The sequence below is a fragment of the Fusarium coffeatum genome (assembly GCF_003316985.1).
Source record: "Fusarium coffeatum strain FIESC_28 chromosome Unknown BRIP53273_contig_19, whole genome shotgun sequence".
In the NCBI taxonomy this organism is placed as follows: domain Eukaryota; kingdom Fungi; phylum Ascomycota; class Sordariomycetes; order Hypocreales; family Nectriaceae; genus Fusarium; species Fusarium coffeatum.
Window position 1 is genome coordinate 71901 of NW_022157817.1, and position 13470 is coordinate 85370.

The window sequence follows — 13470 nt, forward strand, 5'->3', positions numbered from 1 at the left end:
ACTTTATTTATAAAAACCTACTTTAGTTTTAAGATAGGATTATAATTTCTAAAAAAGGTATATTATATATAAAAATCTTATATTAATATTATAATAATCTATAAGTAAAGTATATAAAAGCTTAAAAGATATTAAACCTTATAAAAAGAAAGTTTTATTAAGAAGATATTATAAATAATATAAAGAAATATATAAAAGATTTTTAAATATATTAAAATATTTAAGTTCTTAAATATAAGTTATATAAGTACTTATAATTACTATTATTACTATTATATCTCTTCTAAGAAATTAATATAGACTTTATTACTAAATTACTATAAAGTTACTAAAAGAATAGTAAAGTATATAATATAATTCTTATTTTTATATATAAAATAATAAAATATATTTTTTTTATTTTAATATAAAAGATAATATAAGCTATAAAATTAACTATAGTACTATATAAATAAATTAAATATAAGTTTAAAATACTAAAAGGGATTATTAGTAATTATAATGAGCTACTTATAAGTAAATTCTAAGAAAACCTTATAAAAAAGAAAAAAACTTATTATTAATTTTCTATTACTTATTACCTGTAGATAAATAAGTAATTTAAGAAAATATATTAAATACTTAAAAAGTACCTATAGATATATATTAAAGAGTTACTAAAGTAATAAATAGTAATATTAAATAAAGCTATATTTATATATAATAATAGTACTTATACTATAATTAAGATATCTTTAATATAAGTACTATATAGATATTATTTAAAAACTATAAAGTATATTTCTTTTAAAATAAAAATAAATATATAAGAAGTTTATAAATATATTAAAACTCTTAGCTAAATATATATTATAGTAAAAAAGTATCAATAAAAAGTAATTAAGTTATAAGCTAAATATTATAATTAAAAGTATATAATATATAAGTTCTATAAAAACTAAAGTATTAATATTATAATAAAGACTTAAAGGTTTAAAAATAAGAAGCTAGTATTATAATTTATTAAAGTAAAAGTACTTTAGTATATTAGAAAATAAATATATAAACTATAGCTACTTAAAATATATAGCTAAATTTATAATATTTTTTATATCTTATTACTAAAACTATAAATAGATAGTTAAAGAAATATAGAAAGTATATTAAATACTAAGCTTAAAGATAAGTTTAATAAATAAAAAGTAAAAAAGATTATTAGTTATAAGAATAAGAAAAATAATTATTTTTATTTTATAAAATAAATAAGTTAATTTATTAAATATAATATATAGAAACTAGTAAATTACTTAAAGAATATTAAAATACTAATTAAGAAATACTTAAAAGTTATAAGAAAATAGTATTATAAGTAAAATAATTAAAATTATAAATTAATTAATTAATAACTTTATAAGTATATTTTATAAAGAAAATAAGAGTTAATAATATATTATTAACTTAATAAGTATATTCTATATAAGTAAATATTAATTAAAATTATAATTATAAATAATTACTATTTTAATTAAAAGAATAATATTTATTAAAGTACTAATAAAGAAATAATAATTAGTTTATATTATATTTCTTATAAAAACTCTTAAGATAGCTATACTCATATTTAATTAATAAGCCTTTATTAATAGCTAAAGGGAAAATAATAATAAGTCTAGTAAAAGCTAAGAAAACTTCTTTATAGTAAGAAATATAAAAACTAAAAAAGTTAAAAAGTTAATAAGTAATTAATAAAAAAGTAAGTAAAATATTATTAAGATACTTTTTTAAATATTTATTAATACTAATTTTAATATTAAATATACTATTAAGGTTAAATGGATCTTTACTCTTAAAGTAATAGTAACTATAAAAGAACCTTTTAGTAAAAAGCTAAGTAGTTAAAGAGCTAAGTAAAACTTAGGCTATATTATAAAAAATATAAATAAAAGTATAAAGTTAAAAGTATTAATTTAACTTAAGATTAAGGTAAAAAGCTAAAGTAAAAGATATATTAATAAATTACTTAGTAATAAAAGTAATAATAATATTTTTAGATTAGTAATTAAATAATAAAAATTTAATATAAAGTAAAGAATATATAGTAAAAATAAGAAAATTAAAATACTTAAACTTAGATATTAAAGATATATTTATAGAAATTACTTAAGTTAAACTAAGAATAATAATAAAAACTTATATAAATAAAGTAAGTAAAAGTATAATTATTTAAATATAAGAAGTAAAGTTAAAAAACTAGTAAACTATTAAAAAAAAGTAAAAGTAATAGAACTTATTATTAATAAAAAATTAAAAAGTAATTAAAGTAATAATATTAAACTTATTAATATTAATATTATTATTAATAAAAAAAGTAATATTATTATTACTTTTAATAGTACTATATTAGCTAAGTATAGCCTAAGTAGTATCTTAGTAAAAAAAGCTTTATTTAATAAACTAGGTAATAATAGTAAAAGTAGAATTTCTAAGCTTAATAGAGTACTATATAAGAAAATAAAATACTAATTTTAATTTAATATAAAATTCTTATACTTAGTTTTATTTTTTATTTTAATATTATAAGTAATAAGTAAATAAAAAAGCTTTAAGATAAAAGTATTAACTTTAAAGTATTAGTAAAAGTATAATAACTTAATATAATAAATAAAAGCTTTAACTTATTTAATAGTAAATTTAACTTTAATTTAGATTATATTAATTTAAAGGAAGTATAATAGATTATTAAAAAGACTTATACTTTAAAAAATCTAAAATAACTTTATTTTATAAAAAGTAATCAGCTCTTAAGCTATTATTATTAGTATAATACTAAGAGAATTAGCTTAAGTAGTATAATAAGGATTAATTAAAACCTTATATAGTAATTTAAATATAAAGGTAATCTTATTTATATAACTAATAATATATCTATATTCTAATAGTAATAGTAAATAGGAAATAGTAACTTTATAATATATACTATTTTGGTATACTTAAGTAATAGTAATAAGTTTATTAAAGATCTATAAATAGTTAATAAAAGATTAATAGTATATTAGAAAAAAATAAATACTTATAATATAGTACTTTTAATACTAATCTTTATAATTAATATAATAAGTATTAAAGTTATTAATAATATAAATAATATAAAGATTATAATAAATTATTTTAATATATAGAATATATAGTATATTACTAAGGCTTTAGTAATAAAAGCTTATATACTTATTATAAATAAAGGTATATAATACCTAAGAAATAAGCTTAAAAAGTAATATAGTAATAACTAGTTAATATAAGGTTATTATAATAATAATAAAAAAAGAAAAGAAAAAATAAAAAATATAAAAAGAAATGCTATTAATACTAAGAATAAAAAACTAAAATTAAAACTTTTAAATTATTAGCTATTAGATAATTAATATAGAAATAATTATATTAAAATACTAAAATATAAATAATTATTAGTACTATAAATAATTACTAATAGTAAATTATAATTACTATAACTATAGGTAATTAAAATAAAAAAAATAATAAGTAAACTTATTTTATCTAAAGAGACTTATAATTATAATAGTAACTATAATAAAGATTAGTAAAATAGTAGATATTATAATAAATAGTAATACTATTATAAATTAATTCTAAGGATTAGAATTATAAAAAGGGAAGTAATTATAAGGATATTAGGAATATATTAGAAATAATCTAATAACTTATTAAAAGAATATTTACTTAAATTAAACCCCTAGATTAGAAATTATAGTTAAGCCTTTTAAAGAACTTAATAAATTAAAGTAACTATATAAAATAAAGCTGCTTTTTATCTTATGTTACTTTAACTATACCTAATATACTTATAATTCTTTAACTTTTACTTTATTAAAGTTAATAGAATTAAAATAATAAATATAAAATAAATTACTTAAGTTAAAATAATATTATACTATTTATAATTAAATAATAGCTTTTTATAGCTAGTTACTAATAACAAGTACCCTAAGGTAGATAAATTAATATAAACCTATAGAAGAAATATACTATATCTTATAAGAAACCAAAATATATCTATAAAGTATAACTAAAAAAGGATATTAAGTTATAAAAGTAAAGATAGCTAATTTCTATTATAATTACCCTATAAAAGATTACTGAAAAGAAGATATTATATAAGGTTACTATTAATAAATAGATTTAACTATATTAAGAAAACCTTTATAAGGATAATATAAGTTATTATAAAATAATTATAGTAATAATTAGAAATAAATAAGTTTTTCTTTTAATACTTTATTAATTAATAAGTATTATAATACTAAAAGAATTATAAATAACTATTAGTTTATAACTATAAACTTTTAAAAAAGAATTTAATTTCTATTTAAGTAAATAATTAACTAAAAGTAATTTATACAAGAAATAGCTTTAGATTAAGCTTAATTACTTTATAATAAATTAAATAAGCTATATTAAAACTATTTTTTAAATTATCAATAGAATAGTAATCTTTTAAAAGTAAATTAAATAATAACTTACTTAACTAAGATTAATGTACTAGATTTATAAAAAGGTAATATATTAATTTTATGTTATAAGATAAGTAAGTAAAGAACTAGATTATAGAAATCTAATAACTCTATAGAAAATTACTGATATAATTCTTTATAAGATAGAAAGTACTATATAAAAGTATTATAACCTTTAACTTTAAACTTAATATAAACCTAGTATATTAGTATTAATATAAATTATTTTTTAAAATAAAAAAGAAGTTAAATCAAAAAAGGGTCTTACTTAAATAGTTAAGAATTATTATATAAAAGGTAGAGTATATATAGTAATAAATTAATAAAGTATTACTATAAAAAGGGAGTAATTAATTAAACAGCTAAAGGTATATATTACTATTCTTATAAAGAAGAAATAAAAAGAGTTTTAATTTTAAAGAAAAAGGTTAATTTTCTATAAGGTTTTCCTTATACTTAGGATTTAGTTTATAGAAACTAAGTAAAGCTTTTATACTAGCTAAGAACTAGCTATAAGATAATAACTAAAGTATAGTAAATATAGAAATCACTTACTTTATTTACAAGAAATAAGAGTATAAAGTATTAAATTATAAATTTAAAGAAAATTTAAATTATATATTACTTAGATAAGATAACTTAGTAATAAAGATTTAAAACGTTACTATAAATATAAAAGAAATATTTTTATTAGAATATTCTATAGATTTGAAAAACTAAAATATATAGATATTAAGATTAAATAACTTATATAAGTAATAAATAGTATTAAGTTAAAAAAGAAATCTCTTAAGGTACCTATTAAGCTAAACAAAAATAGAAAGGTATTAGTTTTATACTAGGTTATAAAGATAGAAATTAAGGTTTTATCAAATATAAGAATAAAGGTTGATATGATTAGTATATAGCTAATAAAGAAGCTTTAACTTTAACTAGTAATAGATTATATATTCTTAAACCTTAAAAGTACTTTTTATACTTAAAGAAAGAGAATATAATATTAACTTAAAAGAAAAGTAAAAACCCTCCTAAGGATTACTATACTTACTAAATTAAGCTTAGTCTAAGGTATTAAAGGAATATATTATAAAGAATTTAGTAAATAGCTAGATTTAATACTTTAAAAGTAAAATAAGTATACTAATACTTTTTATATTAAAGAAAAATAATAGTTTTTCTTTACATATAAATTATAAAGAATTAAATAAAGTTATAATTAAAACTTAACCCTTTTTTATTAATTAGTAACTTATTAAATAAACTTTTAAAAGTATAATAGATTTTTAAAGTTAATATTAAAAATACTTATTATAGAATTAATATTAAAAAGTTAAATTAATAGGAAATTATATTTTATATAAAATATAGATATTTTAAGTATAATATTATATTATTTAGCTTAATAAATACTTTAGTAATATTTTAAATATATATCTATTAAATACTTATTAACCTATTAGGTATATACTATTTATCATCCTCTTTGAACTGTAAGTCCCAGGTTAAATCCATCTTCAATGTTATAATCAATAGCGACCTCTTCCAGTAAAGTCAAATCTCAATAAGTCAGGTGTACATATCGTATCAGCCACTGAACTCTAATGACGGTGAACATATATATATCACAACAGCTGCCAAGCTGTACGCAAGGCGACTTCTTCCTTCTTCCACCTTCCACCTTCAATCAACCCGACACAACAAGCTGCTCTTCAGTCAGTCAGTCAAGTCTTCGTCATACGACGCACCAAGCTACTAGTCAGTCAATCGACCCCGGTTCCTGCCCTTCGCTGCACATTGCTAACTGTCACAGCTTGCCCACGATGCCGGCTATCGTACGAAGGACCCTAACCAACGGCCTTCACTCCGAAGTGAAGGTCACCCTGTCGTACGGGAAGATCAAGGATGCCCTTCGTAATTGTAACGATATTAACAAGCTCAAGCGACTGCAGGCCGAAGCGAAAGATCTAAGGGAGACCCTTCCAAGCTGGGATCTCAAGCCCATGCTCCGGCAGCCCCGTGTCGTACGGGACGATCAGAGCCTAGCCAGGCTAGCGGCCTTTGGCTGCGAGCTTCTATTACTCTATGGCAAGAGGCTATCGTCGTTGAATCGTACGCGGCTTATGGGGGATAGTGTGGATTCGGAGCTGGAGTAAGTATATACTATATTATATATATAAATAATATTTTAATATTCTTTAAGATTTAAAAGTAATATATAAAAAACTTAAAAGAAATCCTATAGAAACTTTATATTATATAACTCTATATAAAATAATTAAAATATAAATCTTATAAGTGATAAGTTAAGTTCTTAGGGTATATGATTTTCTTTAAAAAAATAAAGATAGATTAGTAGTAAATAAAATTTATTAAAAAATAAAAAGTACTTATAATATTTAAAGATATCTAAGTTTTCTTAGGATTTTATAATTTTTATAGAAAGTTTATATTAAAATACTTTAGTATTATAAAACCTCTTATAGTATTACTAAAGGGAAGTTAAAATAAGAAAAAACTAACTAAGTTCTAGTAACTAGATTTAATATAAAGTATATTTTAAAAGTTAAAAGATATTTTTTATTCTATACTTATTTTTTAGTATTAAGATTTTATTATACTTATAGAAGTAAAAATTACACTATTAATAATACTATTAATAACACTTGGTTATATATATTAGCTAAGGTAGTAGTAAAGGATAAGGAGGGTATATAACCTATTATATAACGTAGATTAATTAAACTACTAATAAGCTAGTTATTATTTTTAACTTTAGGTAACCTTAACTCTAACTTTTACTAATAATATAGTATAAATAATATATAAATATAATCCCTTTTTGAAACCTTATATACTTAAATCTTTCCCCCTAGAATACTAATATATTATTGTAGCTATATTATATTATACTATAGGGCTTTCTTAATACTAAAGTAGTTAATTATATAGTTTACTTACTAAGCTAGATAGAGGAACTAGTAGTTATAATACCTACTACTAGCCTTATTAAGGAATTACTATTTATCACTATCTAGGTTAATATCTAAGTTTAGCTTTATAGCTAATCTATTTAATACTACTATCTTAATTAAGAGGGCCTACCTTTCTATAGTAAGGCAAATAAGAAGGAAAAGTAAGTAGCTAAAGGCTACTAAGATTACTTTTTTATTAAAATCTTTCCCTAAATTCCTTACTACCTAGTACTCTAAGTATCTAAATAGATATAGCTTAAGGATTACCTTAATACTTAGTTTATTAAGGTTCTTACTATTAAAAGTATAGTGTGACGGTTGTGGTTCCCAAGGGATAAACTAGTCCGTACTAGGTTTATGTTGGCAGATATGTAGGGCGTAGATACTGAGCTTTGCGAAGTGTCACGTCTCTTAATAGTGAATGAGGCGGGTTAGGCGTATTCAGGTAAAGAAGTCTTATTGATAGCTGGTGAGCTAAGTGTTCTATCTAATGCTAAAGGAATGTATATATACATAGATGAAGAGTGTGGACCGGTATAGTATTTGGGTTGGGACCGCTGTGTCAAACCCGTCGGTCCTGGACCGTGGTGGTGATGGTTCGTGGACCGATGATTCGAGGCGTCGGTCCAGAGAAGCGGTCTTTGATTGGTGAAAATTATGGGGCCCACGTGACGTAACCGCTGGGGTCGTAACATTAACGTATTCTTTTTATATAATAGCTTAATGTTAAAGTTAGTATATTAATAAAAAGACTTAGCTAAACTTTTTTATATAATTAGTATCATAAGTAAGTTATAATAATTAGTAACATATAACAAAAAGTAAGTACCAAGGTTAATTAACTAATTAAACCAGCTTAGTATATCAAATAATAAAAATTTAATTAAGTAACTAATTAGAAAGTAAATAATTGTTTTAAGGTAATTGAAGGTTAAAAAGACAAAAAGAAAGGAGTTACCTTAATTATAGTTTAGTAGTTATTAATATATATATTTATTAATATTTAAGTTTACTAGCTAATAAAATCTATATACTTTACTTATTAAGATTTAACTTTACTAAGAAAGATTAATATTAATTATCATATTATAAATAAGTTTACCCTAAGACTTATAATTTAAAGAGGATAATATATAAACCTTATGATATAATAAGTTATAATTACGAACTAGTTTATAATAAGGCTATATAAAGTAAGTAAAGCCTTTACCGTTATACTATTAAGTTATATTATAGTAATAGCTAGGTTAAGAAGATATATAATTTTAGTTATATAATTTAAATTCATTAAAGCTATTAGCTAAGCCTTTTTTAATTTTATATAATTCAACTTTATTAACTTCAACATATAGAATCTAGATATATCTCTTTTTTAAAAACCTTAACTTTGTAAACTTTTTATTCAGAATACCATATATTAATACTATTATAAAACTATAGTTTTAAATCATAGATAATTTACTAAAACCTTTAGTTTAATTAATCAATTTAAAGTAATTGATTATTATATTTAATTACTTCCTTAAGTCTCTAAATGACTTAGTCATTTCAAGTTTATAAAGGTAGCTAAATTAATATTTCTAATTATAAATTTAAACTTCTCTTGATAATATTATTAATAGTTTCAGGATAGTAATCTAAACAACACAATAAATGTCTTATCAACATCCGCCAAGCCAAGTCCTGCCTCATACTAGGGGAATACGTGTGTTTACCTGAGGACTTTCTGACTTAGCCGTTAGCTTTAGTGAGAGGCTCACGATCGTCGAACTGAAATACATGGTGAGTCTCACTTTTGCAGGAGGCCCACATAAGCGCAAAAATGTACACTAGTCTAAGAAGCAAAGTGGACATACTTGGTAAAGCTTGTATTGAACTTTAACCACGTGTACAAAAAGTTAGGCTTTAATGCGGAAGCAATATGAAAATGTGTTTGACCCGACGGGCATGTATATACATGTGAAGTGTAATACAAAGTAGAAGAACCCCTGCCTCCTTTGTATCACGTGTGGCATTGGAGTACTCTTTCCAGTCGTTCGTAAAGAGTGATACGCACTCTCCCTGCGTCTAGTCACCAGGGCGGGCCAAGTTTCTATAGTGATTACCATCATGGCGTAATACATATAAGCGAAGCTGCGTTTACAGAGCAGCGGCCTTCTCGCCGGTGCCGTACATGATGTTCTCAACATTCATATTGAGCTCCTTTTGGGATCCGAGACCACTGGGGCACTCGGGCTGGTTGCTGACGTCTAGGTTGAGGTGGCACTTCTCGTCGACGCCATGCTTGCATACGGAGTCGTGAATGTTGTACAGCTGGTAGTTCTGGGCGACCCAGCTCTTAGGATCTCTGAGGCAAGAGGTGACATAGTTCATGGAGTTGGCGGCGGCGAGGGGCAGCTTGCCATTGTCGAGGATGTCCCTGCATTTGGAGGCGTGGACGTACTCGTAGTTCATGGCGATACCACCATCCATATGGGGGTCCTTGGTTGCTGAGCTGCCGAAGCCAAGGTAGTTCCAGGCATCATACGAGATATCGTGGGCACTACTGGAAGAGCCGATCTTGAGTAGGTAGACGGAGCGGCCCTCGTTGGAGACCCTAACGCAGATGTTGTTACAGTCGACGGAGCTAGGCCAGTAGGCGACGCGATTGGTGTCGATTTTGCAGCCCAGGACTCCGACGCTGGATTCGTACATGTCATGGGGGGTGATGCTGGCGAAGCCAGACTCACCTCGAGGGTATGAGACGGCAGAGGCCAGGACAGAAGTGGCTGCGATGATGGTGGCGAACTTGGTGAACATTTTGAAGTATATATTTTTGTTTATTTGAACACTGGCTAAGCCTGGTATTTGCAAATACTCAGCGTAAAAAAGGATTCGGACAAAGGAGTAAAGACAGATCTCAGACGGCCAGTCGAGCGAATGACAAAGAAATAGCGAAGGGGAAAAAAAAAATAAAAATAAAAAAAGGAATGTCGTAGAGAGTGTTTAAATTGGTGGTGGAGGTGACGCGCTTTATGTACAGGAGCAGGAGAGGCCTTGACTCCCGGAATCTTATTCAAATACATGACTGTAATCGACCCCTAAGAATCCGTTTTTGGGCTGAAATATCACCGCGTCGGGCCAGACTCCAGGAGCTAAGAGAATATATTCAGGATAACCTCGACGATTAGGACCCTGATATGGCTATTTTGAATACATAATAATGACCGTGGTGGTAGCTGATGCCCGCGTAAGCCTCCACAGCTAGATCTACTAGATGCTTGAAAGGCTAGCCAATACCATGTGTACGATATAACTAGAGGATATCAAGGTCCATTCGAAGACGTATGAACTATACGTAGGACCGAAGCAAGCCTTGCCGAGGCTACGGAGCCGATGTGTATGCCAGTCCTTCCAATTAAGTATTCGATCAAGAGTAGGCCGAGCTTCTGGGGTTCCTCGTATCTGGAGAAGGAGTCAAACGTACCCAGGATGGATCAAGTGACCCAGGAACGGAGGGAGCCGAGTACCTAGCGAAAAATTAGAGCCTTTTTGGGGGTTTGCAGCTTCCAAGGCGCCTTCGCTTACAATTACTCCAGGATTGTATCTTCGCTGATAGAACCGTTAAAAGGTACTGTATGTAGTAAGAACTACAAGAAGTCAGTGTTATTAGAGCTTCACAAAAACCAGAGTTGGACTTTTTGGACCTTTATGTAAGATTTTTAAAAGCGTCCTTTAATAGAAAGTATTTTGGTTCGACTCGTTGCACCCCCCTCGAAACGGACGCGAGTGATGCACCAGTGGAGGGCCTCTTGTCGTAACCTAACAATGAGGCCTGATACTATCCTGCAGCGTTTTGGTCTCGGACAGACACCGATGAAGATGCACGATATGGCATTCCTGACGCAAACGTCATGACTACCGTGGAAAAGTTCAAACAGTGGCAACATTACCTCAAGGGGTCGCTATCTCAGGAGTGGTCTCAAGAACCAACAGTCTTTCATGAGGAGTACCAAGCTGAACTGGAAGAAGGCTCGATGACGTATATACCCAATGCCCTATGGCTCTGGTCTCAAGCATAGGAAAGGGACTCAAACCTTGTCGATATACCTTACCGGCTAGCAGGTATCGGAAACCATGGAAACTGTGCTCAGGAACTCTCGAAGTCGTTGGAAGGCAAGATGTAAATAGAAGTGAAAACGGGGCGCCAAGCTTAAGAAGCATCACCACATACCAAAGAATTGGTGAAATGCTAGAAGCAGCCTGTTATCTATCTTACAGGGCAAGGGTGGTAGAACGAAAGCTAAGAACGCCATCGTCGGAGAGTATGACGGTGCAATTCCCAGCTCCCCATTCGTTAACAGCCATCACTGTGAGTCAACTTCTAGCCACAGAACACATCGTCATCCTGCACGCCTGATGAGTCTTGTAAAGACATGGAGTAGTATAACCTCGACGTATCCACAACGTGGTGATCTTTACTTTGCGATCAAGTCTTGTGCGTTACTAGTCATGGCGCGAATTGCTCAGACATGTGAAACGAAAGGAGAGGATGCCCGAAATCAGACACGCCCAGCATCCTGACGTGGCTTTCTAGCCGGAGATTGAATGGTCAGGCGATCTGTCGGCTTGGCCTTGCTGTTAGATACACACACGTCAACTTCAGATGTATTTTCCACAAATTTCACAATCTGCTACGGCTGCACGATGTGAAGAAACAGACAAAAGGAAGCTTGGCAGCGTTTCTGGGCACGAAAACTCCCTATATGGGTGTCATGGAAGCATAGCAAGAACAATGCTGTCATGATGTAAAAGATTGTGTGGCTTTTCATTGAATCTTCTGGTAAATGACCTCGATCTACCCAGTGTCCAGACAAGACTCCCGGTATTGTACGCTTCTGATTGATAGCGCCCAGGCCCGCCTGATTACTTCCAATGCTGGTCTTCGGAAACTATCGCCCATTTCTCCTACTACTACTAGATGTAGAACAAGTGGTTCTGCAATGTGAACGCCTTCGCATCGTCGCCAATACCGCCGTCCTCCACTCATCATGAGATAGACGTCCAAGCGCTAGTCGTATCGCTCAGATACACCGAGGAGAGGGTTTCGAAAGTGGGAAATACTCAGATTTCTGCCAAAAGAAGATGCGACCTTCTCAGAGAATCAGGGGGCAGTGGGCTAAAGGGCCGAGATTGGGTAGTACCGCTTGGCAAGCGCGGGAATAATTCTCCCAAGACTCGCCAATGGCGCTCTGGGCAACTGACTTTAGACACTGCCCGTGAGAGGACCCCTGAACTGCGGGAAGAGTAGAGTTCCCTTCGTTGAAGAAATGACCTGTTAAGCGAGGTTCAGTCCAGATAGGAGAAAAGAAGTTCGACTTCTCATATTCAGTTGCCTCGGAGTAGTCTTGGAGAAGCAAGGAGAGACTGCTGGCAAAGGGTGAGCATTCTCGAGGGTTGATGTGAAGACTGGGAGAGACCTAAGACAGGCGGGCTGTAGACATCAGAAGATCGTTGACCAGTTTGAGGGTCGACGTAAGGAGGCTGCTGCATCGGTGTGTGCGCGGCAGCGTTTGCGTCTCTCAAGTCTTCCATAGCCAAGTCAGGGTATAAAGCCTTAACAGGAACACAAGTTCGCAACTCAAGGTCCTTTGCTGGTCGCGGGGGTCTATCTTGGCCACCTTGAGTGCGGCTAACACGAAATGTGGTGGACATATTGGCCACTACAAGTGGTTATGTTGAACGACTTCTTCACAAGACCGTCTAGCTTTAAAAGGTGCCCCTTGGGCTCCCCGCCGTCTTTGTCCTTATCAAGACCGCCATTAGAGCACGGAACTTTATCATGAATCGGTCGGCTGGTAATGCGTCCGCCTCGCTTGCCTTCCAGCTCATGGTATATGAGAAAGCTTCCTTCAACCAGACTGGCACACCATAACTTGCCATCAGTCCATCTCGGAAACAGCAGGCAACTATGATCCAAACTGCGAGTGCCGTAGCGTAAGGCCCGTTCC

The 13470-nt window shown here is 28.8% G+C and overlaps 2 protein-coding genes across 2 annotated transcripts; both read right to left on the minus strand.

Annotated features, from left to right (window-relative positions):
• Window positions 1–9619: 9619 nt before the first annotated feature.
• Window positions 9620–10279, minus strand: FIESC28_00658 (uncharacterized protein; the record flags this gene model as incomplete). The annotated part of the gene is made up of 1 exon (XM_031154809.1): window positions 9620–10279. One exon carries the CDS (start codon window positions 10277–10279, stop codon window positions 9620–9622), a length of 660 nt encoding a protein of 219 aa, XP_031021132.1.
• Window positions 10280–12847: 2568 nt separating this feature from the next.
• Window positions 12848–13174, minus strand: FIESC28_00659 (uncharacterized protein; the record flags this gene model as incomplete). The annotated part of the gene is made up of 1 exon (XM_031154810.1): window positions 12848–13174. The coding sequence occupies one exon, from the start codon at window positions 13172–13174 to the stop codon at window positions 12848–12850; it is 327 nt and encodes a 108-aa protein (XP_031021133.1).
• Window positions 13175–13470: the final 296 nt, after the last annotated feature.